General features: G+C 37.7%; 2 protein-coding genes across 3 annotated transcripts in view; one reads left to right on the top strand and one right to left on the bottom strand.

The window, feature by feature from the left end:
- The window catches only part of kif3ca (kinesin family member 3Ca), a 50,029-nt gene extending 29,126 nt beyond the window's left edge, over window positions 1-20,903 (bottom strand). For both annotated transcript variants that reach the window (XM_042503323.2, XM_088089735.1), the window contains exon 1: window positions 20,659-20,903. The gene's annotated coding sequence lies outside the window, so the exon portion shown is untranslated. The remainder of the gene's footprint in view (window positions 1-20,658) is intronic.
- rab10 (RAB10, member RAS oncogene family) lies at window positions 4,418-22,863 on the top strand. The gene is made up of 6 exons (XM_042503042.2): window positions 4,418-5,122; window positions 11,443-11,503; window positions 12,974-13,112; window positions 16,960-17,049; window positions 19,322-19,423; window positions 21,770-22,863. Exons 1-6 carry the CDS (start codon window positions 4,996-4,998, stop codon window positions 21,854-21,856), a joined length of 606 nt encoding a protein of 201 aa, XP_042358976.1. The 5' UTR covers window positions 4,418-4,995; the 3' UTR covers window positions 21,857-22,863.
- The last annotated feature ends 3,384 nt before the right edge of the window (window positions 22,864-26,247 follow it).

Here is a 26,247-nt window from a genome sequence, read left to right as displayed (position 1 = left end):
CAATAAATTAATTTTCATGGGCTAAGGTGTAGGTACAAGTCCCCCTCTATATTTAGATTGTGTGCATTTAAAACATTAAAGTAACAAACATTTCAGAAGCAATGGACATTCACTATGAATTGATGCAGAAAGTGCATAAATTGGTTGATCAAAAAAAATCTTCAGAATGCAAGAAATCAAGTGTTTGATGCTCAAATTGTTCTGGCAGAGGACCCCCAAAATCCCTCCAAAAAAAAGGTGGATTTATGGTCCACTATTTGCCAATGTATGAGCCTATTAATCAACAATATCAAAACTTCTGTAATTTTACATCAGGTTCATAACTGGATGCAATTAGTGGTACACAAGAATAATTTTAAGAGCATTGCTCTGTGAAATATATAAAATCCTTCATCAACTTTTAAAAGATTCATTTCCAGGCAACATTCAGTGTAAATTTAACCTGCAAGCTGCTCATTGAAGCTGATCTCTCATCAATTCTCAGACAACTGGGCTCCGAAAGTGGCACACATTAAGGACAAGTGGCCAAATGCTGAATGAATCATTACTAGACTTATTTAAGCATTTAACATGATACAACAGCACCACCTGGTGAGATCAGTGTGGACTACACTATGACCTGCAGACGGTCAATGTCACTAAAGGAGGTCAGAAAATTTGTGTAAGCAAACATGACTGTTACTGTAGGAGGAGACGCTGTGGGGGGTTTATGGGCAATTCCCATTAAAATCTGCCAACATTTCCATGTGATTTTCCCTTTTCTATGATGTGACTGTGTCAGCGTTGTGCATTAATGCTGGTGTAGACTTGGCTGACCAGAAAGCGGAAAGGCTGAGCCACAGGGGGAACTCAACACACCACATTATTCCTCTGAAGCTATAAGATGACCTTTAATATGTCCTCTCATGAACACGTGTTAAATCTGGCAGCACACACAACAAATGACTGACTGATGCCTCTGAGCGAGCAGTACCGGAAAATTACCCATATGTGTGTTGATAATCCCCTTGGCTCTGACGCTCGTGGTGTCACCTTTTATGAGTCATCAGCGGGCGTTGATTTGCAAATAAGATGCCAGGAATATTTGCCTGTCAAACTAAAATGAATGTGTTTGTAAAAGAGAGGTTTGAAGAGTATTTTCGGCAGGAAGGAGAAGAGTGCACAGTATTTAAACAACAGCCTAAAATGGAAATCTGTAGAGAATGAATACAAAAAAGCATTATTAGTTGTTCCAATTGAAAGCATCTCAGACATATTGTACACACATGAAATGCTGGCTCTTTGTAGTTCTTTGGCACAGGTTGAGGTGCTATAATTCAATTTAATTTAATTTAATGTTTATTTAAAAGGGACATAGCATATTACTGAACATTAGTCTAAAATACAAATGTAAATACGCCAGAGTTACCACAATTGCTTATTAACATCCATAGTCCCTTGGCAGGTAACAGATTTATGAAATAAGGAAAGAAAGAAAAAGAAGAAAAAACAAAACACAACAATTCAAACAGAGGACAAAAGTGCACTAAAAGTGGCAATGTAAACTGTAAATGTAAACTGTATGGCATTAAGTGCATAGTATAAAGTGCTTTATCTAAGTGCACAATGTAGAATTCAACATGAGCTGGTTGTGCATGCACATCATAGAGCACCACTACCACACAAAGAACTTTTTTCCACTGGTTCTGTCCCCAGTAAACTATAAGCTGAAGAACCAGTAGAGAGCCTTTTAAGCCTCTGTTATGTTATCTATAAGCTCTAGTTACATTTACTGTGAGGGAAACAACATTACATTGAAATAGCCTAAAAAGAGGATATTTCCAGAGGATAACGCAGTGAAGCAGAGGCTCTCAACTTCTTTGCCCCCATGTACATAGAAATATTCCAGGTTGGAAAAGGTCACATATTGTGTTTGTGCTCAGTAAGAATTTAGAGCAACAAACAAATAATATCTTCTGGTTAAGATGTCAGGCAGCTCCATGTGAAGTCAGACTTCCTCCTTAAATGTACATAATAATCACAGCCAGGACAGTGTGAGATTCGAGTGGTAGTCTCTGGCTGTTTGTGGGAGTGTGAGATGAACCCTGGGGCCCCATGCAGCAAATTAAAGGAATGTGCCCTGATCTGGGAGGATTTCTGTGTTAAGACATGATTTACTGGCATAACTGCTTAACTGTTAAAAAGACAGAGCAGTGATACAACTACTCAATTATTATTTTTTTAATTAAGCTGGTCTTTATTTGGACACCGACACCCTACAACACTGTCCAAAGAAAATCTGTGAGCTGTTTATCACCTTTTAAACCTCTGTAACATCTGTTTTAGGCTTTGCATGGGCTGGTTTGTGTTTAAGTGGCTGCATCCTCTCTCTCTTTTTGGTCATGCTATCGACTGTGAACTTTCCACTTCGTTGAAACCATCAGATGGTTAATGAGATATTGCACAAACATTTGATTTCCCTTTTGATCTATGTACACATGGCATTAAAAACAATCCATATATATTTGTGATATTCTACTTAGACCATTCTCCAGTGTGCCCAGCATGTAGGAGAACTATGGTGCAACAGTGTGAAAAACACACACAAAAAAGCAAAAAACACAAATGACTTTGGAGCCAGTGTTTTGTTTGTCAGTTCTGGACTACTACAACATGGAGGATTCAGAAGAGGACCTACCCCATATGTAGATATAAACGGCTCATTCTAGCTTAACAAAAACTTAACAGTTTATCTTTTTAGGTGATCATACACTGAAGACAACATACCTAGTTATGTGTTATATATTCAATTTCTGCCAACAGATGCCCCTAAATCCTACACAATGGACCTTCAAATAAAATGCACATTTTTTTTAACTGTTGAAAACAATTGAAAAATCACTGAAATCAGATGTCTTCCTAAAAGTAGAAATACTCTGTTACAAGTAACAAACATACATTTAAAACTTTACTTTAGTAAAAGTACACACATATTACCTTGAAAATATATTGTATCAAAGGGAACAAGCTACTTATTTTGCAGAATGACTCATTTCAGAATGTACATTTTATTATTGGATTATAATTATTTTAGCTTTAATATTGCAGCTGGTAAATATGGAGCTAATTTCAACCAATATTTTTAAATAAACCTGATAATTTATAATGCTGGGTAGCTTGCAAATTTCCCTCTGTGGATCACTTAAGTTGTTTTGACATAATTTGCCTACTAATCTGACTCTTATTAAAGTCATTAATTAATTAATTATTTTTTTAAAAAAAAGGTACAACTGCTGCACAACAAATTGCTTTGAAATGAAGTAAGAATCTCTATCTTATCTAATCTTGAGCAAATGTAGTAAGTTATTCTCCACTCCTGACAACTGTTTGATGTATTTTCATGCAATTTGGTACACATTTATACCCTGACTTTTCATCTAATGCCCCCATTACACTTTTTATTTATGTAACAGGTTTTTTTTATAATAACCATTACAGCACAAAGCTGACATATTTTCCTTTAACTGGACCTACCTTTCTTTATATATTTATTAATATATTTCTCTCTTATAACCTTTCTCTTTTTCAGTTTTAATGCCATCACACCTTACTTTCTTTACCATTCTCTTTGTTTTCATTTCTTTATGTCCTTTACCTTTCCTTCTTTAGGCTATGTCTGCCTCAGAATCTTTATCTTTAAACCTTTCTTCCTCTCTTTATTTCTTTAAAGGCTACCTTTTTCTCCGTATGTCTTTCTTTTTAACTCTGTGGCATGTCTGTACTCGGCAGTAGAAAGCAGGGCATACTCAACATTCCTAAGGAGTGTCTGAGAGTCAAACTACTCTGACAGGCGGAAGAAGGAAAGAGTCTCACACAACACACACACACACACACACACACACACACACACACACACAGAGAGAGAGAGAGAGAGAGAGAGAGAGAGTCTCTAAAGAACCTTCATCAATGTTGTGTACATGCAGATACTCTTTGTGTGTTTCCAGTTATTAAAAGACTTCAGAGGATAAGTGTCTCCACAGTTCACAAAGCAGAGGATGTGGGAAACGCCCGTAACAAGCACATAAGCACTTATATATGACATCACTTGGCCTGACTCACAGCTGGGATAGTCACCGCATCAAATGCCAGCTTGCCATGAAAACTGAAACACACCCCGGCTAGGACAGATCCGCAAGAAACCGGTCGCCATGTTGGATCATTAGATACGTTTCATACAATGAAGTAATGGGAGCTTTGAGCCTAAATGTCCGAGTAATGTGCGCAGTAACATTTGCCCTTTCTGTCATCTAAGATACGCCCTTTGCGAGGACAGCCAATCACATTAGAGCACTTACAAAATGACGGTAACCACGACCAGTCAGAGGCGTGGAATTTGACAGAAGGGGCGGGAGAAAGGCGTGTCTGAGGGGCCCAGGGTGTCGCCGTGGTGGCTCCCATTCGAAGGCGACGGCGGTCGTCTATATTTCGGTTGAAATCTCTCCAGAAAAAAAGCGAAATAACTCACAGCAGACAGCGATTTTTACAGACTCTGACGTTGTGATTTTTTTCAAATTCTTCTCGGTCGAGCTTGTGGGCAGCCGGGCTCTGGAATGACGGGGTGTGCCGAGAATTTGAATTAGCTCGCCGTTAGTTTGAAGAAAGAGTGAGTCGGGGTAGAGAGAGGAGCCATTTTGTCCCGACTGTGTGGGAGAAAAGAAAGAGTGGAAAAGAGGAATCACTCGGGAGGAGATCCTTATTTTTGCTTTCTGTTCTCATGCTGTAAGGGGGGAAAACAGTCGGGCTTGGGAATTATAACTTCTCCACGGGCACGTTATTTGGGTGGTATTTAGCCAACTAGCTTGCCAAGCTAATCAACAAATCCCAGATTGTTAACCGTTAACAGTCAAGAAGAAGCGGGGCAGTTGGACAGGTTGGAGCTGGCTTTAGACTTCACATAGGTGTGCTAGGTTATCAGTTTTTTTGTATCTCGTCTGGGTTAACACAAGCTGTTTTTCAATGGCGAAGAAGACGTACGACTTGCTGTTCAAGCTGCTTCTGATCGGAGACTCGGGCGTGGGGAAGACCTGTGTGCTGTTCCGCTTCTCTGACGACGCCTTCAACACAACCTTCATCTCCACCATAGGTAAGAAACAGCACACAGTTACAGCACGTTGTACCTTATTTCTTTGCTTAATCTCCCATCGGAGCTAGTTTGACAGCTGCCTGACTTTCTCCCGCAGCTGGAAATGGTAGGCAGGACATATTTGGTTAGCTAGCATGCTATCAGCGTGCACTGACGTTAGCTTCTCCTCAGGCCTGCACAACTTCAAAAAATCTGGAAAGCTACTTGCGCCTCTTGGCGAAACCCACTCACCTCTGTTTCACAGGACTTTAATAACAAAACATGATTGTTATTTTGGTGTAGCCTGCCATAAATGGCAAGTATAACCGGTTTAAGTGCCGGAGGAATTGCTGTCACGGCACTTGACCCAGTAGCCAGTGAGCTAAAGAGGCTAACAGTGCAGGGCCGTGCTGATGTTACAAAAGCCCCAAATAAAGCTGCCTTCCTATATAATTGACTGGTGTTTACATCTCGGTATCAACGTGTGGAGCTGTCCTGTCATGAATTACACCGTTAAAGGTAACAAATATCTGGATCTTGTTCAAAATAACAAATGCAACACAAGCAACCAACAATAGTGATATATTAACAAATCGAAGAAGCAATAGCACAACATAAAACTCCCTATTACAAGAAGGTTTTAAAAATCTAGTAGAGGTACACAATCATTGCCTGTTACATCAACCTTGAGTTCCAAAAGAAAAAAAATACTAGTTATTCAAAACTTCTTGTTTCAGATTGTCAAATACATTGCTTTACTAGTCTTTCATTACTGCTGCATTATTATGTGGGTAACATTTTGTGAAGATCACATGTCCTGTATGCAAAATCTGCATTGCAACTGGTGACTGTAGCTGTCGGATAACTGTAGTGGCAGGCAAAACTGCAGATGATCCTAGATAATGCCTCTCACCCACTACACAACATGTTGACCAGTCTGAAATGTTCCTTTAGCCACTGACTGATCCAACGGGAAATCATTCCTGCCCGACGCTGTTAGACTTTATAACTCACTCCCCTCTGCCAGATCCATTGACACTGAGCTTCTTGTGGACTGAGCTCATTTTATCCATATTTATTCATTGTTCTTAATCTGTTATCATTGTTTTTAATCTGTTGTCACTGTGTCTTAACGTGTGTTGTCGTATTGTATTGGGCGGCAATGATGACTTAATTTCCATTAAAGAATTAATAAAGTAAACTATCTGGTTATTTATCTAGTGGGGTAAAAAGTATGATAGTATCCTCTGAGATGTAGTGGAGTAGAAGTATAAAGTAGAAGAAATTGCCACTAAAAACTATTCGAGTGCCTCTTACCTACTTTCCACAACTACTCCGAAGAGAACCATAAACAATTCGTCATGGTGGTATCATCAGCTTTTTAACTCTCTGTCCTCTATCATGCATCCAGCATCATGCTCACATGAGTCAAGTGTCAAGCTATGTCAAATCCCTGCACGGCCCAAGTGAAGGCTCCACTTACTCCTGTTGCTTAAGATCAGTGCTGAGTAATAATGTAACATTAGACGTGTGTTGCTGAACCAACTGCACGAAGCTGACTGTTCGCAATGCACTACCATTATATCCTTGATCTCTTGATTTAGCTTTTATTTAATCTTGTCATAACTTAAGCGTTGACATCTCCTTTGACTGTATGCCTCAGAACAAATAGCCAATGGATGACAGTGTTCCCAGTGGCATCTATGCCCGATTGTATTTGCTGAGGTACAGCAGTGAGCATCACACTGTTGTGACGCTGTCTTTCACACGTGTGTTTATGTTTGTTTATGGTTTTGATGATGTTTTGTCTTTTGTCTGATTTCACACTCTGTCTTGTTCCTCAAATTCTAGTCATAGGCTGAGTTAAATTCAACATATCAGAGTTCTGCCAGTTTAAGAGGAGGCTGTGTTATGATGGTCAGATGCAGACGCACAGGTTCTTCAGCAGTCAAAGACCAATAGTGATCTTTGTTCCTTGCAGCGGTGCATTCCCTGAAGAGTTGGGTAGTAGTCAAATGTATCAATGTCTGTAAGTGTCTGAAGTAACTGCAGATGATTTTTCCTTATCTTAAGAAAAAAATTACATATTCAACATACTTCATGTCTACCCTTAAGCAAAACTTTAGAATAAGCTCCAAAAGACTACATGTGTTGGACCCTGCTGAAGCAATTGTCTATATATCTATTACAAACTTGCTTGTTTCTAGTCTAATTTATCCAAGAACTTAGGTAAACATAAAGCATACTGTTATGTTAGTTTAGAAGTTGTTTCACCCTTTAAAACCTGAGAAAATTGATTTGATTTATTTAAAAAAAAAAAAAAAACATGACGGCAATGAGCAACTTTACAAGATGGGCCAAAAAAACTGGTAAAAACAAATGAACAAGAAAATGACCTAAAAATAAATAAAATCTTGAATACAATTTCATGGAAAATAATTTGGAAAATAAAATACTTAAAAAATATATAGTTTTCTGTATTTTTTGTCTCCATTTTTCATATAGTTTTTTTTTAAAAATCATTTTTAAAAACTAATCTTCAGGTATTTTTCTTGTCACCTTTCACTAATTCTTCTAATTCGTTGAACAATTCTTAGTTTAGGAAGTGCACACTTCATGTGTTCCCCCCTCAGTTTGACAAGACCTGAGAAGAACTGGCACTATATGAATGTCATAACATTCCCTTTGAGAGCTGTCCACTTAAAAACTACAACATGGTCATAAGCTTCTGTCCCAGCTTGTCTTTGCTCTATATCTGTATTCAAAACAAACCAGCATGCTGTGTGATCAGAAGTTAAGTATCTGGTGGAAATAATTTCTCAGCACATCATAATCCAAAGTTTTAGTTGTCAGGGAGCTCTGATTTTTAACAATATACAGTAAAATAAGTGAGAGTCCAGTGATAATGATTTTTAGATACTGCCTATTGATTCTGCTTCTGGGAAAATAATACCTCATTCCTGCCGCAATTGGTGGATGCACGCAGGTTTTTTAACACGGGTAAACTCGGGTAAACGGGTAAGCTAAGTAGCAGTATTCCCACTGCCACTGAGGGCGAGTCGGCCTTTCGAGTTGGCCTTTCTGTAAGCTGGTGTGTGTGTGTTTTGCTTATTAAGACCCCCTTTCAAACTCATTGCAAATGTATTTGAATCTGTGTTTTAGCGGAGGGAATGGACAGTAATTAGTGATGGTGTGTCATTGGTGTGCAATGATGTCCTTTTGGTTTTGTTGCTATATGGTTTGTGGGTTGAATTGTTTTGCCTGTATTTTGTTGGCTTTAGTTGTTTCTAATGTTTTGGCAGACACCACTCTAAGATCACTGGATGCAACAAACTAAATGCATTACAGTACTGTGGTGTAGAGAGAACAAAATGTACAGTCCAAAGTTTGCAAAAACTCTACCACTTCACATTTAGAGGAGGCCCTACACATAAATCAGGTATGGCCCTTTATGTCAAAACTGGAAATTCCCAACAGGAACAGAACTTTTTGGAGAACCAGCAGAACCAGGACATGTGAAACAGGAGTGTGTTCTTCTGACACTCATACCTTTGGAGACACAGATACACAGCTGCTTCTCAAAATACCCCCACTGGAAACCCCCCCCCCTCACTCATCCTCATTTCCAATCGTCAGAGTGTCTCTGCCCTCCCTCCTTGTGTACTTGAGGTTATGCATATTAAGAGTGCTGAATATGCATCATGTTAGGATCTGAAATCTCTTTCCATAACACCATCATGAATTTTGTATGGAAACTGGCAATGGCTTGGTTACATTGGAATTCATACTTGGGGAAGGAATGGTTCCTCTGGGATTAAGAAAGATGGCTGACCATAAACCATGTCCTTTTTGCTCATGAATTCCAATTCAAGTGTCATTCTCTTCTGTTTAAGTGTGCCCGTTTTTCCAGTGATTGGGTAAGCCTGTGATTGCACAATGCACATATTTTCTTGACAACTTGCTAGTATCCCTCAGCAGTAAAAAAAAAAAAAAAAAAAAAATTAGTCCTCGCTAGGAACACACAATGTTATGTCAATCCCTGCTGAACTTGACTTATCACAACACAACTTAGTTCTGGTTGTAAGAAAACTTATACTTTTACTTTTTTTTATGCCTACTATTTAATTGCGTCTGTTGAATGTTTTTAAGGTAAAATATCAATGCAGGTACAATAAGTTGTGTCCTATCTGTAGACATCTTCAGCTCCTCTTTGTCTCTCTTTGTTTCTATCTAACTATATCTTTCTGTCCTCCCTCCCTCTCTCTGGGGAGTGGATAATATTTTGTGAGTCACACCTTGGCAGCCAGTTCCTTCATTATTCTATGGCCCTGCTCCACCTAGAACACAGCTGTTTTTGGGACTTTTTAACCAACCACAATTTCTGACAAGAGCTGAAGTGACAGCCCACTATTAAACTGGAAAACCCATGGCCAAAAAGTGTCAACAGTTGTGACTCACACCTTTTGAAATTGGCCTCCTGTTGGGCTTAATGATTATGAGAAAACTTAACTTAATATTGTGAACAAAATAATTCATTAGAATTATTTGTCTACATTTTACTTTTGAACCTTGTATATTTTACCTTAGCTGCAACAAGTAGATGGCAGTGACTGTCTGCATTTTCTGTCTGTCAGCAACTTTTTTGATAATTGACTGATTGAGTCACTATTCAAGCAAAAAATGCCAAACATTACCTGGGTCCAGTGTCTCAAATGAGAGTATTTGCTGCTTGTCTTTGGCCTATACGAGAAGCAATTTCATAACTTCGACTTTTGGACTGTTGGTCGAGCAAAAGAAGCTATCTGAATATGTCATTTGAATTGAATTGAGTGAACGATTTGCCAAGAAAATTATGGGCAGCTTAAGTGATAATGAAAGTAATTCTTAGTTTAGTACGTACATTTCCAAATCTAGTGGTAAATGCACATTTTAGTTACTTAGAGCCCAAGGTAACGTCTTCACCTAGATCTTTACATTTATTGACTGATTTAAAACAGAGAAAGCAGCAAATGCGTACAATGAAGAAGCAGTAAGTAGAATAATCAATTCATCTTCAGATTTGAAATGCACAATTTACTTAACCAGAAATCTTCAATCCAAAGAGTCAGTTTACCACCAAGGTAATCCATATCAACAGATATCTATGCAGAATGGCTGGTTATTAGAACAAGATTTTTGGTTTCCGTTTGAAGTGTGAGTAGTGAGTAGTATTGGTCAGCCATGTTTGAATGGCAAGTAAACTGTTTGTCTGGACGAAATGCAATTTCAAAACCCACTGGTTGTCGTCTGACAACGATTTAGCTTTATATTAGCTAAAATTAACTGCTTTCATATGCAGGTATCTATTTATAGAGATTAGCCAAAATGGGCGGCCTGGGTATCCACTTACAACACACAATCTCCCAAAGCTTTGGCCATTGCCCTCAGAGGCTTAGTTGTTGTCACAACTATAGCTGATGGGTTCCCAGATTGCCACTAGGGCAGCACTGTTAATCATTTGCCTGTTTGCAAATTTCTAAAAAACACAAATTTAAATAAACATATTTTAATAAAAGAAAACTGTAGGATAAAAGGTAGAAAGGAAGGATAAAATATGAGACAGTTGACCAAGAAAGACTTTAGATGCCGTCAACCTCCTGAGAGAAAACACTGCGGAGCTGCCTTGTATCAGAAATAATTAAGTCCAGCCAAAATGGAAACTGAAATCTGGTGGTTTCCACATTGAAAAACATGCTCACATAGGAAAAACTGTGTGCTCGCCCACCACAGTCGATCCTCTCACTGCACCAACAGTCAGAATGCTCCAACCAAAACTAAAAGTCAGTAATACCCCTCAAATATGCATAACATCATGTTTCTAACCCGCTGAGTTTAAGCACAGGTTTTACAGTAATAAGGTTATTGCAGTGAATACTCTGTGTGTGTGTGTGTGTGTGTGTGTGTGTGTGTGTGTGTGTGTGTGTGTGTGTGTGTGTGTGTGTGTGTGTGTGTGTGTACACACCCATTGTTAGCCAGCTGCTGATGCCATAGCTGTGTGCTGATAGGCTCAAGGTCTGGGCATGACAGTGCAGAATCAGGAAGAGATAATGTTATTGTCTCCCTGATGGAAACACTTGACACTCACTTTCCATTTCTGTCTCCTCCTAAATGTTTTTTCTTTTCTTTTTTTCTTTTCTTCTGATTCTGATTCTCAGTTTGTTTCAGTGTCTGTAAATCCTCATTTCAGTTACTCATGTCTGCCTCTCATTGTCAGTGCTTCATGTGCTAGTTAGTCATATATATTATGTCATATGTGTCATATATGAGCTGTGTGAGCTAATATCCTTTCTTTTGTATTACAGGAATAGACTTCAAGATCAAAACTGTTGAATTACAAGGAAAGAAGATCAAACTACAGATCTGGTGAGTCACTGGACTGTTTTGAGTTTGTATATCCATGTTTAAGTTCTGTGTTTAGAGGAGTACAGGACGGATACATACACTGATGATGTGAGAATCGTCTTTCAGTTCTGCCTCTTCTGTTTGTGCCTTGTAATAGTGAAACATCTGTTTGACATGCCTCCCCCAAGCCCAGAACTATGCTAGGACAGGAAATGGTCATCAGTCCATCAGGATCACTGCTGCAGGGTTAACATTGTAGTCCAAACAGCTGATTTTCTTCAACCAAAATTATTTGATTTTTAAAAATTTCCTCTGCAAGCATGATGAAACTTGAATACTGAACTTAGGTTGACAGATGTGATATTATATGGTTGCATTCATGGCTTTAACAAACAGTTATTTGCATTATCTATTAATTCCCCAGATATTAAGTTGATTGATTAATTAATTATTTGGTGTAGCTATGTATGTCTTTGTTTTGTCTGGACAGCAGTTCAAAACCCAAAGGTAATCAATTTGCCACCATACAAGACAAACTATAGCAGGAAATCTTCATATTTGCGAGGCTTGAACCAGCAAAGTTTCTTAATGTTTGTTGAAAAATAATTTAAGTTTTAATTAACTGATATGCAAAATTGTTGTGTATTAATTGTCTGTTTCAGTTCAAATTGTATATAAGCTTTATCATCATGTTATTAGTGAAAGAATAAAGGAGGAACCAGGATAAATTTTGCACACTCAGCAATTATTTCTAAAATCATAGTGAAACAGTTAGTGTAAGAATAGGTTTGATTTGCTCATGTGAGCCTGGTGCTTCAGGGCTGCTTCTCTTCTGCGTCAGCAGTGATGATGGATGTTGGCAGGTGATAGGTAAAATTCTACAGTTGAGGTGCATGCTAGACGCGTGAGGGATATGGTTAGCCTGCAGAGAAGATGAATGTGTGTCTTTGCAAGGTTCAACCTGACTTGTAAGGTTTATCAGGCTTCGTAAATATTGTATACATTTTTAAAATAAATACTTTCATGCTCAGTCACAATTTTGCAAATGGGACAAATGCTTAAGGGTACTTTGGTCAACCTCTTTTGGTGACAAAGGAATTGCATTATAATGACACAGACAAATCTCTGACTGGCACACCTTATGTTCTGTAACTGGCATAAATAATGAAGTCAAATTTTCACAATTGAGAGGACTAAGCATGCCAGGTAGAAATCACAAATTTAGAGCTGATGTTTCTGTATGCTGAACAATTATGTTAAATTATCCTGTTTTTTGCTTTTCCGGTTCAAGCAAAACTTTGTCAACATTTGTGGTTGTGTTGTCACTGAAAGCAAAAATCTCAGTCTTGTGAAGTAATCGGCATTTGAGCAACAGTTATGTCACACTGCAGAGATTTTATGGCCAATTGGTGATATAATGTGTTTAGGGGTTGGAGTTAATTCAAGAAAACAGCTAATACAAACAAATAAAAAATGTATGTGTTTTTGTAGGGACACAGCGGGACAGGAACGGTTCCACACCATCACCACCTCCTACTACAGAGGAGCCATGGGCATCATGCTGGTCTACGACATCACCAATGCCAAGAGCTTTGAAAACATCAGCAAATGGCTGCGTAACATTGACGAGGTAAAACACACACGTGCACACAGACACAAATGCTCTCCAAAGTCTGACTCGATATCATGATGTGTATTGCCGTGCTGGGTAAAGTCTTATGAGGAGTGTGAACAGGATGTTTTGTGTTTGCACTTGATTTTCATCTATTGTTTTATCTTTGGCATACTGACAAAGTGTCTTAAATACTTTGAGGGAATGCAGCCAACATGGCTAACTAGCTGGCCGATGTGTATTCAGTGAGCTGTGTAGCAGGAGTGTGACTAAATTACATCAGCTGAGCCAGATGTCTGTTTCCATCTGGCTCATTGTGAGACAACTAGAGGTTGTACTGTTTTACCTCGTGAATTAAAGTGGAACCAAAGTTCAACTCCTGATGATGTCAAAGATATGTTCACTGTTTCAAACTGTGGCTGTTAATCTTTTGGGGTTTTTTTTATTTGTTTATTAGTTCCCTGAACATTCTGTACACATCTTCATTATTATTGTTATTTTATTCTATATCATTTAATTCTATTTTACTCTATGTTAAGTGCTTTCCTTGTATATATATTTGCATTATTTTGCCTTTGTAATGAATATTTTATTCAGTTGCTGCTCTCTTATTTGCTGCTATAACAAAACAATTTCCGTCACAAGATTAATAAATTATTTCTATTTTATTCTATTATTCTATTCTGTGTGTTTGGAATAACAGCTAATACACTCTAGAGATGGCATCTGATTGCCCTGTAACAGTTATTATATTAATGTTGTAACAGGTGTAGACATCGACACTTAACACTCACATTATGTAAACATTTTAAATTCTTTATAAGCATCATACCATTAATCAGGGCAATTTTATATCTACTAGTACCAAATAATTATATAAGAATTCTTAACATACTCATATTTATACCACCGTATATACTCGGGGTGTAGTGTTACACAGAAGTCATGGTTCAGTGTGAGTTTGGTACTTAGAAAAAAGGATGTGTTTCTTTTCATGTATTTTGAAAAGACAATAGTTCAAGTGTCAAAGACAGACACTGAGATAGCATTTTGCCCACTGGCAACTTTGGTAAACTATTTTCATAAAAAAAAAAGGACCATTTTAGCCATTTTTGTATTACAATGTACAAACACTTCCCAAAAGGCAACAGGTCACAGCAGGCTATAAAACTTAAAAGCATCTTTTGTGCTATGACACTGAAAATAGATAAATAGAATTGTAAAATATAAAACTCATGCAAAGGAGGCGTATAACGATTAGTTTCAACATAGCTATATTCCAGTTGAAACGCCAACTGCTTCAGTAATTGTTTTATCCTGTTCTGCTTTTGCATCTTAAGGCTGCTTGAAAGCAACAGGAAAACAGAGAAGGGCTCCAGTGTTATTTGTCCGTGTGTTGGTAATCAGTGCATGTAATTGTTGCCATCGAATGTGAATTAGCAAGTTAGATGTGTTTTCATTCACATACCCTGCAACGGTTGAGCAACGACAACACACCGTCCTTGTCTTATACATATATATGTACATATACTCTGTTGCGGTTGTAACGGAGCTTGCAGGCATGGTGGTCAGCTCTGCCATTTCATCGGAGCTCGCCATAGTGTGATGGACTCGCACGCTAAACCGCTTGTTGTTCTAACCTTAGCACAATTAGATCTTGTGAACTTTGGTTCCAAATTACGTTCAGCAATTTACCTACTGTGTATTCTGCATGCGCCTACATACACCGAACCGTGACCTCTGTACTGTGACGGTTTGGTGCAAATACATGAACCATTACAGTGATAGTCTGGACTGTATTTGTCTGATCTATAGCGTATACACGACATATTAAAGTTGTTTATTCTTTATGCGCTTTAACCATTACCAGTTTTTGCCACTTGCACTATATATAATCTGAACTATATATTTTGCTTGCTTATGGTATATACCATAGCATATTCATTTCTCATTTCTCATCATTTCTCATTTTATATATATATATACACACACACACATACGTATATACATATATATATATCCTAATACTGTTTGTTCTGGATATCCTCTGTACATAACTTTGCATTGTCTCTGTTTTTTGCACTTCTGGTTAGATTAAGTTTCATAATGGTGTCAGTAATTATCATCAACTCATATTTAACATCAGACAAAAATCAGCCACTTTGTTGCTTGTCTCTATTAACAGCACAGATTATTAGATCAATGTTAAAAAGAGGTTACACAATACTGGAGTCCTGTATGAGATACTTCAAAGTTTTTGTGCATTGTGGGCAGCCGAGAGAGAGAATTTAACAGGGTTTGAGAGAAGTAGTTTTTATATTTTTGTTTTGTCATGATGGATACAAGGCCGTAAGGGAAAGAAAGTGAAGCCTAATGTAACGCTAGATCCGTCTCTGCAGGTAATTGTAACTTTTAGCTTCCTTTTCCCTGTTGTTTTAATGTTGGTGCTACTTAGCCTTGTGTTGTGTTTTCTATTTAAATCTTAATCTTTTATCTCAGTAGTTGTTATTCTGTTATGTGATGTGTAATCTTATGGGATCCATGCCAGATTAAACGCATCAGTTTAATTACTGTGACCGTTTTAATCAATAGCTGACATGATCTGTCTTTACTATGCCTGGGTGGGTGCAACACTACACTATAATCTTGCAACACGTGATCAGTATGAAGGTGTTACATCTGTGGGTGAGACAACCAGGCATTGGGCTTGTCTGGAACAGTTTCTTGTAATTTTTCCATCCTTACTGTGAAAGAGGTTTGAGTCTGATTAAGGAAAGGAAACACAATGCATTTCCTGCAAACTTAGAACTTGACCTTGCTCATGTTGCACTTCTGTGGGTGAAAGCTTGTTGTTGACTCCAGAGAGGGTTAAAAGGATGCAGGCATACTGTGTGGAGAGTAATATGAATACATACTTGAACAGGGGTTCCCAACTTTTTTTTTTTTTTGGCTTGTAGCCTTCAGAGGTCCCTGTGTTCTATGAGTTGTGACCTCTTCAACCAAAGAGTGATTTTGTTCTATTGTTTATTTCACAGCTGCAATGATAGGTCAATTCATCAAGTAGGTGATGAACCGAAATTTAATCTGCAACTAATTTGATGGGCCTGTTTAACTTTTTTCCCTATATTTTATAGACAGAACTACTAAGTATTGTGAAAATATATGGACGTTAAATCAATCCAGCCCTAGATATCTCTCTTTATATTTTTTCAAGAGGTAAAATTATTAAAGCTAAGACAAATAAACTGGGCGACTGACAGAAAATTAATCAGAAATCATTTTGACTGTCCATGAATTTCTTAGATTGTTTTTAAAGGCAAAAGGCTAAAATCCTCCCATTTTTTATTCTATGTCATTCTAGATTGATGGGCCATTTTCCACTTTTGTCTGATTTTATAGATTGATGATGTAAATATTTGTGAGTTGCATCCCTAAAACTATCAATTAGAGTTTAAAGAGTTAAACAAACAAACAAAAAACGCAAGTCTATGTGGTAGTGTTTTCCTGTTCTTCTAATCAACTTGTCACCTTAAAGGTTTGTCTTGAGACCTGTTAAGATTATCCTGACAGTGACGTTGGAACCAGTGGTCTAGAAGATTAAATGGGAAGCTGGTTTTGTCACACTAGTGTCACTAACGGGTTCATGCATTTCTGATAAAGACAGTTGCGATAATTTTTTGCTGTAGTGGCTATTACAGGCTTTGAAATGTAAATAGATAACCTGTTTGTGTCCTTTATTATAACTGATAGACTGGCTTGTGGGATCATGTGCCGGTGGAGATGAGGCTAACTTTAATGTTGCTGATATGAAGAAGTAATCTCTCTCTCTTTCTTAGGTAATCCCTCTTTTTTTTCTCTTTTTCAGCATGCGAATGAGGACGTTGAGAGGATGCTGCTAGGCAACAAGTGTGACATGGAGGACAAGAGGGTCGTACCAAAAGCCAAGGGGGAGCAGGTGAGATGGTGCAGTCCACTGCAGCTATAAGCAGCCACTCATCATCAAGGTCTTGCATGTCAATAGACTTATTTGTTGCAGCTACTTTTCAGCTACTCGTTTAGTTCATAGAAAGTTAAACAAACAACAGCATATGAAGTAGCAGGAAGGCAAAGAGAGACTACCATAATGGAATTTAAATAAAAGGTATTAAAACTGTTGAAAATAGTTTGTAAGCTGCTTGAAGTTACTTGTGAAATGTCAGCTTACACCATCCACTAAAACAGTGCCTCCTTATAGTATGTTCAGTAAGCTGCTGTTTGTCGTTGCATGCCATGAAGGCTTAATATGCCTACTTCAACAACTCAGCTACTCATGACAACAACTACTCCAGCAGTTTCTTGAAACAAAACTGATCTAAAATATATAAAAATACAAAGGGAATCCTTTTCATTTAAAATTTTAACTAAGAGTTTTTGCACTGCCACATGTCGCAGGTACACAGGGACGTTTATTACGTTAACTATGCAATGTTTCTCTAAAGGTAGCTGCAGCTGAGTGAAGGTTAAAGAATAACCAGACTTTGTAGATGAGCTCAGGGGATCAGGGCAGAGAAATGTGTGGCTCCTTAATGTCTTAACAAGTACAGTTGAGCTGCCCTTGATCGGGGACAACACCACCGGAGGGCCTTGTAACAACAGGACATTTAACACTAAAGTTTGTATTGATTCATCCTCATGAACATGTGTTGTTGTAGCTCATTTTAACAATATAAAATATATAAAAAGCAACATTTCATAATTCAACTTAATGTAAATGTTTACTTGATGAATATAAAACTGATTATATTTGAGCCTCCAGACAAATTCCAGATCTGTGTTGCAAGAAATGATGGGTCAACTTGTCTTGGAAATCCTCATATATTCTCTAAAACTTGCTGCATTCATGCTCAAACTAAACACTGCATTGTTTAAGTATGCAAAATAACAGTTGAAGTAACTGATGCCAGTGAAATATTGTTGCAGCTGGTGCTTGATACTTACAGCAAAAATTAAGCAGATGACTTTATTTTCAGGACACTGTCTCTACAGCTTGTGGCATTAAATAACTGTTACTGTTTGTGGGCATAGAAAAAATCTGAAAAGTGGTGTAATTTATTTTGAAAGGGATTGCTTGTGTACTAACAGTTACAGTCATAGAAAACAGCAGCACAAAATCACAACATGTCCAAATCACTGAGGAGATATTTCTTTTTTACAAACCAACAATGCCTCAAACAATGTCTGATCAAAGACGAAGGCTAGTAGAAATATCAGCGCAACTACTTGTGATGCTGAGTGTGGATTGTTTTGTGTAAGAATAGATATTTGGGCAAAACTGTTCCTAACCCCAAGTAATTAACGTTGGTTCATGGTTTCTTTTTCTTTGAATATGTTTATCATAAAAAAGGTCATAAATTCCATTCTGAATAGCTTTAAAAGTCTTAAGTCTTAAATCTGACCTGTTTTAAGCTGTAGGATCTCTGTATACAAGAAATGCACAAAGTATAGTCACTGTGCAGTACAATGTTTCAGGTATGACTTAAACCAAAACTGCAACTTATCTGACACAAAATGAGATCTATGTCTCAGATTCAGCACCAGTGTCCAAATTCTCTCCAACTCTAGTGATTGTGCTTCTCTTGTTGCAGTCTTTTTAAACTTGTGCCTAAATCCTTGTGAATGAAATATTTGTGCAGTCAATAGCACGCCATTTCTAAGATATTTAAGTAAGATGTAATTTTTCCCCTCCTGTGAATGTATTATTCGCTGATGGGAAATGTTTTGAGAATTTTCCCCTTAGGGGGGAGTCACTGCAGTGACCTCTGTATTCAGTGATGTCACTTACTGTACACGTCCTCTCTTAGTATATGAGAGTTTGGTCACTTGATTAAAACTTCTGCTACAGTGCTGCCAAGTTTCAGTCTGAGCTGAGAGGTAATCAGCCAGAGCAAGTGAAAACATCTGTGTGTGTGCATGTGTGCGTGCACGGGGCCTTTTAAGAGCTCTGGCTCAATTTACCAAAGCAGACTAGCAGTGACTAGTCGCTCTGCAGATTTAGCAACATCATATACAGATCTGCTGACTCATACATACATCTACCTGATAAGAATGGAAGTGTTAGTATACATAGTGTGTTTTTGTGTGTCTGCCAGCAGTGATACCTGATCTCTGTTCTGCACACTTTATTTTTGGACTTTCTTAAACTGTTGACACACTCATCGTTCTAACTCGCCCTGCTTTCTTCTCCACAGATTGCGAGGGAGCATGGCATTAGGTTTTTTGAGACGAGTGCTAAGGCCAACATCAACATCGAGAAGGCTTTCCTCACATTAGCAGAAGACATCCTCAGAAAGGTGTGTGTGTGTTTAAATAATGATTTATCAAAGTGTATGTACATTCCTTTTATAATAGTAAAAACAACAGGAATGCTTTTATTTGACTGGATCATATTTTACTGAGATTCTGGTATTGATCTATTTATTTATAAATATAATGTATTGATAGAATCTCAGAAAGAAATGCATCAGTTTGGGTCTTATTATTACAATCCATATTACTCTCCAAGTAGCCTTTTCTTAGCTTTGGTTTATGTAGACTACCTTGGTCAACAGTAAGATGCAAATTTGTGATGCAAATTTTACGTGGAAGGGTATCTAACTGTGATGAAAACATGCTGCAGCCTAAATGGCTAAATAATATGCTGACAGGTGATGTAGCCACTGCTGTTGTTTAACCTTAAATGTTTACAATATAGATTGTCAATCAGAAGAACACACAAGCTTCCTCTTTGTCCACATTGTGGCCTTTAAAGCCTAGTTCAGACCAAAGATTCAGATAGTAATAATGAGAAACTTGCGACTACAGTTGCATTTTAGTGATGAAATGGCAAAAACAGCAGAGACCCACCAACCTGTTGACGTTGGGGCGTGGGGACATAATTGAGACAGGCTTGGAAGAGACGGGGGTCTATTGTCAGAGAATACTGCAGCAGGCAAACATGCCGTCTGTGGACAGTTTACTGACTTGGCCAGCCACTTAACCACAAGCTAGTTGACTGTTGAAACAGTGTCATGTTTTAAACCAGCCGCTGAAAATTTGACTTGATGAGTTGCAGGTGACACCGTCAGCCGGCTTGAGTTGAGTTGAGTTTACTTTCCCCCAAAATATTCTAAAAACTTTCCATCAGCACTCATATCTCCATACCAAACACCCAAATTATTGTCTACACCCAAATCAGAAATTTCTAAGTCCACTCTGAATTTGCAGATTTGGTAAATTTTTTTTATGTATTATGAGAAATAGTAGTATTTACAACCTTGGCCAAGTCGAGCGCACTGGCCCTAACTAAACTCGTTTAACAGCCCGCAAGTCCCATGTCTTACCTGAAAGACTAACTTACTGATCTTGTGAAAACATATTTCCAGATAGTCAAAGACATAAAAGTGTGCATCCTGGTCATAATTCATTGTCAGTCACACTGGATGAACCAGCAACTGGTTCAGTAAAAATGTACTCACTCATCTCTACATAATAAACACTTTACAGTTTACTCTGAAGTGAGCAGTAAAATGGGATTTCAGACACTCACAGATTGTTGTTATCTTGCTTCGTTGCCAACAGAAGTAGCAGGACAGTTTTCGGATGCTCCTTAATGTACTTGCACAGAAGGATTTTCAGGAAGACTGAAAAAAACAAAGTTAAAATCAAAGATAGGTAAACATTCAACTATATGTACATTGAACATGAAAGTAGGTGAAAAAATAGAGAATAGAAATGATATAAAAAAAACAACAAAGAACAACATACAAGGTCTATATAAACCCCAGGGTTTGCACAAGGTCCTTTTAAGTGTGTGAATTCTGAGGAAAAATACAGTTCTGGATTACCTTGAAAATAGCATGTTTTTACAAAGTGCTTAACAAGTCCTAGAAACTCAAATGAACCATACAAGGCTGTCTTATATTTTGACCAAAGTTATTTTTCATGAAGTTGTTATAATTAAATTGCTCAAATCAGAATTTGCACTTGCATCACAGTCTGCAATGTGGCGACCTCTCCCTCTTCTTTCTGCCTGCGTGTATTATTTGCAGATCGACATTGTGCTTTATTTTTATTTTGCTCCACTCCAGACTATTTTGACAAAACACTTATTTTACTTAACTTTTTTAATGGTCTACAGTTACTTCCATCAGACTAGTGTGTGAGGTAAGGGCTCAAAATATTCTAAACATTGTGTACACTAAAATTGATGTAGATTTCTTTTTAGGTGGCTAAAATACAGTCCTCATCCACAGCAGTACATTGCTTAGCTTCTGTAACGGTAGATTTGGTTTATCAAAGAAGTTAGCAAGCAAGACAGTCCATAAAGTAAGCACAGTAGAAATGTCAGATCGGTGAAGTCACTATGCTTAACTATCTGAAATTACAGTTGAAAATGACCACAGAAATAAACAAGTTTGCCAGTTTTACAAATCTCTGCAATTCAAATCTTTTTCCGGTTGTCTACCCGAAAGTGATTGCTGTTTGTGCACTGTTACAGTGATTTGGTCAAAGTCAGTGTTCTGAAAATTGTAAACACATTGTATGTTTTTTCTTCCACTGTAAATATGTCAAATGAGATAAAATGAATAGATGACGGATGATTTTCCTCAATTCTCATGTATTTACTACAAATTGTTTTTGTGCATTTTGTTCGACAGACGCCCGTAAAAGAGCCCAACAGTGAAAACGTCGACATCAGCAGCGGAGGTGGAGTCACAGGCTGGAAGAGCAAGTGCTGCAGTTGAACAACTCCTCAGTTTCACTCACACTAACGCACACAAACAAACACATATTCTCTCTCTCTCTCTCTCTCTCTCTCTCTCTAACTGCTAACTCTCTCGCTCTCTAACCTGTCTCATGAGTTTTCTTGCACACTGACACTCTCTGTCTGTCTCTTTATCAGAATAAAACAATAAACCACTTCACTTGTCTAATCCCCCTCCTCCCCCACCCTCCACCATATTCTTCCACTCTCCATATGATGATCATTTTTATTTCTGATAAAAAGAGAAATCCAGTCACGTTTCTTGTCATTTGTTTTAAAAGTTGTTAAAAAAAAGAGAAAAAAAGTGTGAAAAGACAAGCTCATATTTTTAATATTTCCTTTGCCTGAGCTTACCTGGTTGGACACCTTCACCCACCCTTAACCCCACCCCCACCCACAGCACTCACCTTCAGTCAGAGAAAATCAAAATAAAAACAAAAAAAAAGACAAATGTAGGATTAACATTTTGTACACTTAGTGGGGTTTCTGTTGTCTAACCGTATTTGGTCATTTACAATTTGTTACCAAGTGACAGAGGCGTGGCTAGCTCCTTTTGTATGTGGGGGTTTATTTTGTCCTGTGCCTTATATGGGAGACAGGGGCGGGGCTGTGTGGTGGGCGGAGCCACATCCACCCAGTGAAATTACAGTTTAATATTCTGTGGGTTCAGGCTTCTGTCACGAGGATGCCGAACTGAAGCAGAAGCGTTTGAATTTCTCCTCCAGCCAAGAGAACGGCATTATACAGTATGTCCTGTTTATTGATGTTTTATTTTTATCTGTATGATTTATTTTACTTTTATTTCTTTTTCCCTTTTTGGGTTGATTTTTTTTTTTTTCCTGCATGCAGATTTCTTTGGGTTGGAAGCGTTTCTGTGACGTTGTGTAACGTTTGCCACTGGGTAACTGTGGGCGGGAGGTACCGAAGTTCTCTTTGGAAATTCAAACAGTTTTGCAGATCCATTAAAAATAAGCTTGTTTAAGTTAACTTGTTTGTCCTCAATCATGTGCAGTGTGTAATTTCATGTGTCTACTCATGTCAGATTAAAAACACTGTTTCCATTCAGTTGATTTCTTGCAAAATTAGGAATGTTTTTTACCTAGCAGCATTTCCACCCAACACTTTCAGTACAGTGCCCATAGAAGCAGTACATAACTGTATGGACATATATTCAAACCCTTAAACTGTCTCCAATCTCCACCACTGTCAGTTAGTACTTTATAGTGTAACTGGTAGGGATGGGTGATCATTTTTGTGGGCGAAATTTGGTTGCAATCCAATACCAAGTAATACAGGGCCGGAATTGCCAATATCTGTACCGATATGACAGCTTTTATTATTAAAATTGGCTTATACATTTTCACGTAGGGGAAAACAGCTAATAGAATGCCCCTGTAATGAGTCCTAAAACCCATAAATGAATCGGCATTTTGGCACCTCCAGTTCCCTCGTCTCAAAGTCGATGAGTTTTTTTTTTTTTTTAAAGGTTTTCGGTTAGAGCCCTGAAATAAGATCTGTGCTTAAGCTTAAGAGACTTTAAAGTTTCATTTTAAGATATAAAATATGTCAGTAAACACCCCAATCGTAAACTTTGAAGCTTTTGTGTCTTAAAAAAGGCATTTGCTAACAAGTGACTAAATGAGACTACAGTGTCATCATGCTGAGCCTCGCCGAGCACAGTTTTACAGCCTCGTGGTGGCAATGTTTAATCATGCCACCACGGTGTAGTCCATTTATAGCCCTAACATTAGCTTTTGACTTCTTGCAATTACATTTAGGCCTAAAAAATCATAAAAGTGGATTTCATTTCTAAAGATTATCTTGCTAAACAAAACAATTAAGTATCAAAAATATTTCTTTACCATGGAGCCTATTTTCTGCAATGATCCAAAGTCCAATGAAAGAATTGCATGGGCTTTTTCACGAGGGAAGCAGGGTGATGCCAACTTCTGTGTTGGCCTACAAAAAAAAGTCATCCAAGGGGCACTCCGATGACCAGTTACAGTATGAAAATGTTACATTATTTAATGCTGAAGAGCTGATGTGACTAAATATTGATTTCACTACTACTACATACCTAGATAATCCTTGCCTGAGATTTTCAGAGTCTTTTGTTTTGTTGCAGCTATAAGTTATCTTTTTCGTTTTTATTTTTCCTTTTTCATTGAGCCATTACTGCTATCGTGTCAGGATGCACGCTGTGGTGTGCTGTCTGTGTTCTATTAAGAGTGCAGACAACAGAAATGCAGTGTGGAAGCAAACAGCTTGTGCTGTAGTTGTGTTAACGACAATGGAGCGTTGTTTTCAGAGTTAGTTTTACTGTTGAAATACAAATAGGTACGACGCAGGAAAGAGAAACTGATCCCTTTTTTGGGATCGATCCTGTTGATGGAGGATTGATTTTAAATGAAAATGTAATGCTGATTGTATTGATATTTTGGTATTGATCTGCCCACCCCTAGTAATCTGGGTTTTACTCACTGCTTCATCCAAGTCTTGCCGTCTTCCTTCTTCACTGGTATGCAGAGAAACATCGATCCGTGGAATGGGTCTGCACACCAACATTTTTTTCTGAACAAACACAAACAAGCAGGAGTGTTAATAGCATGTTTGTACTTTAAGGCTGAATCCAAATGTCCATCCTCTGGACTTGTGGACTGAGCCCTCCAGGACTTTAAGTCATACATACTGTAACATGTTTTCTGACATCACAAAAAGTCTGCAAGGGCAGAGACACTGAAGTCACTGATAAAAAGGCCTCGGGCCTGTTTCACTCGTTGCCATGGAAATGTTTGAGTTACAACTACATTCATGTCCATTGTGATAACTGCTGTCATACTCTGTCTGCTCATCTGTCCCAGCAGATAAGATATAAATCCCTGTACAGGCTTTTTTTTGACTGAACAAAATGATATTCACACATTACAGAGCAACATAAAGTCTACACATATTTTAATACAGAAATATTTGTAAATAAGGCAACTATGGCTAAATAAATTGGGCAGTACTGACACTTGAAGACCTTCCTTGGATGTTTTTCAGTCACTTTGCCACTATATTACACCACAGTTTTTAGCCTTTCGGGTAGGCTGCAGTAAAAAAAGCATTTTGATTACCTACACTTCTACATATTTGCATATCATATTTGTGTTATCTATTTGATGATGTAATTAAATATTATTTCTGGCCCACATGATTTAAGTTAAGTTTTAATGCAGCAATTCATATTTTTTTTGTCGTTTTATTTAATTGGAAAAATTTAGAGCATCATGTCTGTATTGCTATGAACTGTAGATAATTAAACTTGCAATGTCTGGTTAAGTCTGCACTCTGAGCGGAAATGATAAAAGTCTGCAGAAATTCCACTTGAAGCTCGTTGTAGGCTGGATGAATTGTGGATTTGGACAGACCTCAGCACTCGTAGACTTCTGTGAATGCACCCATAAAGTTTACAAATCTTACAACTGTATCCTACACTTGTGTGTTTTGATGTTGCACTGTTGAACTTGAATGGAAGAAAAATTAACAAATTACTCAAAATCAGTGGTGGAGGAAGTATTCACATCCTGCACTTAGTAAAAGTAAAATTAATAATACCAAACTGTAAAAATGCTCTGTCACTAGTAATAGTAACAGAGTATTTGGGGAAGCTTAATTTTTAACAAAACAATTTTATGCTAAAATCTCAATTTATAAAGTAACTACTTACTAAAGTTTTCAGATAAAGGCAGTGGAGCAATTATCTTGATTATACTTACTTTCTTTACCACTTTCAATGCAGGAGTTTTACTTGTAGCAGAGTATTTTCACAGTGTGGTGTTAGTACTTTTACTTAAGTAAAGGATCTGAATACTTTTTCCATCACTGGGTTCTCGAATACTGTTATTTGAGTAAATGTAAGCTACTTAGTTACATCCCCCCACTGCTCAAAAGTGCCAGCATTAAGACTAAAACCATGTTTTCCACTGAGATGTTGGATACTTAGATTCCAATGTTTCAATTTACAACAAAAATAAAGGAGCTACTCAGTTTGGAGAAACTGAGAAAATATGTATAGACTGAGGTAATAAATCTTCAGACCATGTTGCCTCAACAACAGTTGATACACATATTTATGATATTAGTATACTAGTACAGTAAGGTCTTTGGGAGTTTCGAGCAGTCAGTGAGCAGGACACTGGTTTATCAGGTGTCAACTGTCACAGAACTTATCCTGTCTTTCCATGGCGCCCCCTGATGGCTGCTGGTCTGAACTATCTACAGTAATTTATTACCACAAAGTTAAGTTGTTTTAATGTTTACATGTCACAAAGGTTGTGGTCCAGTTATTTCATATTATTTTTTTTTAAATGGACAAACCAAACATATAGA

Source organism: Plectropomus leopardus, chromosome 16 (assembly GCF_026936395.1).
Source record: "Plectropomus leopardus strain MGB_pleo_1.0 chromosome 16, ASM2693639v1, whole genome shotgun sequence".
In the NCBI taxonomy this organism is placed as follows: Eukaryota; Metazoa; Chordata; class Actinopteri; order Perciformes; family Serranidae; genus Plectropomus; species Plectropomus leopardus.
Note: the sequence above shows the minus strand (reverse complement) of the source record. Positions and strands in the feature narration are given on the sequence as shown.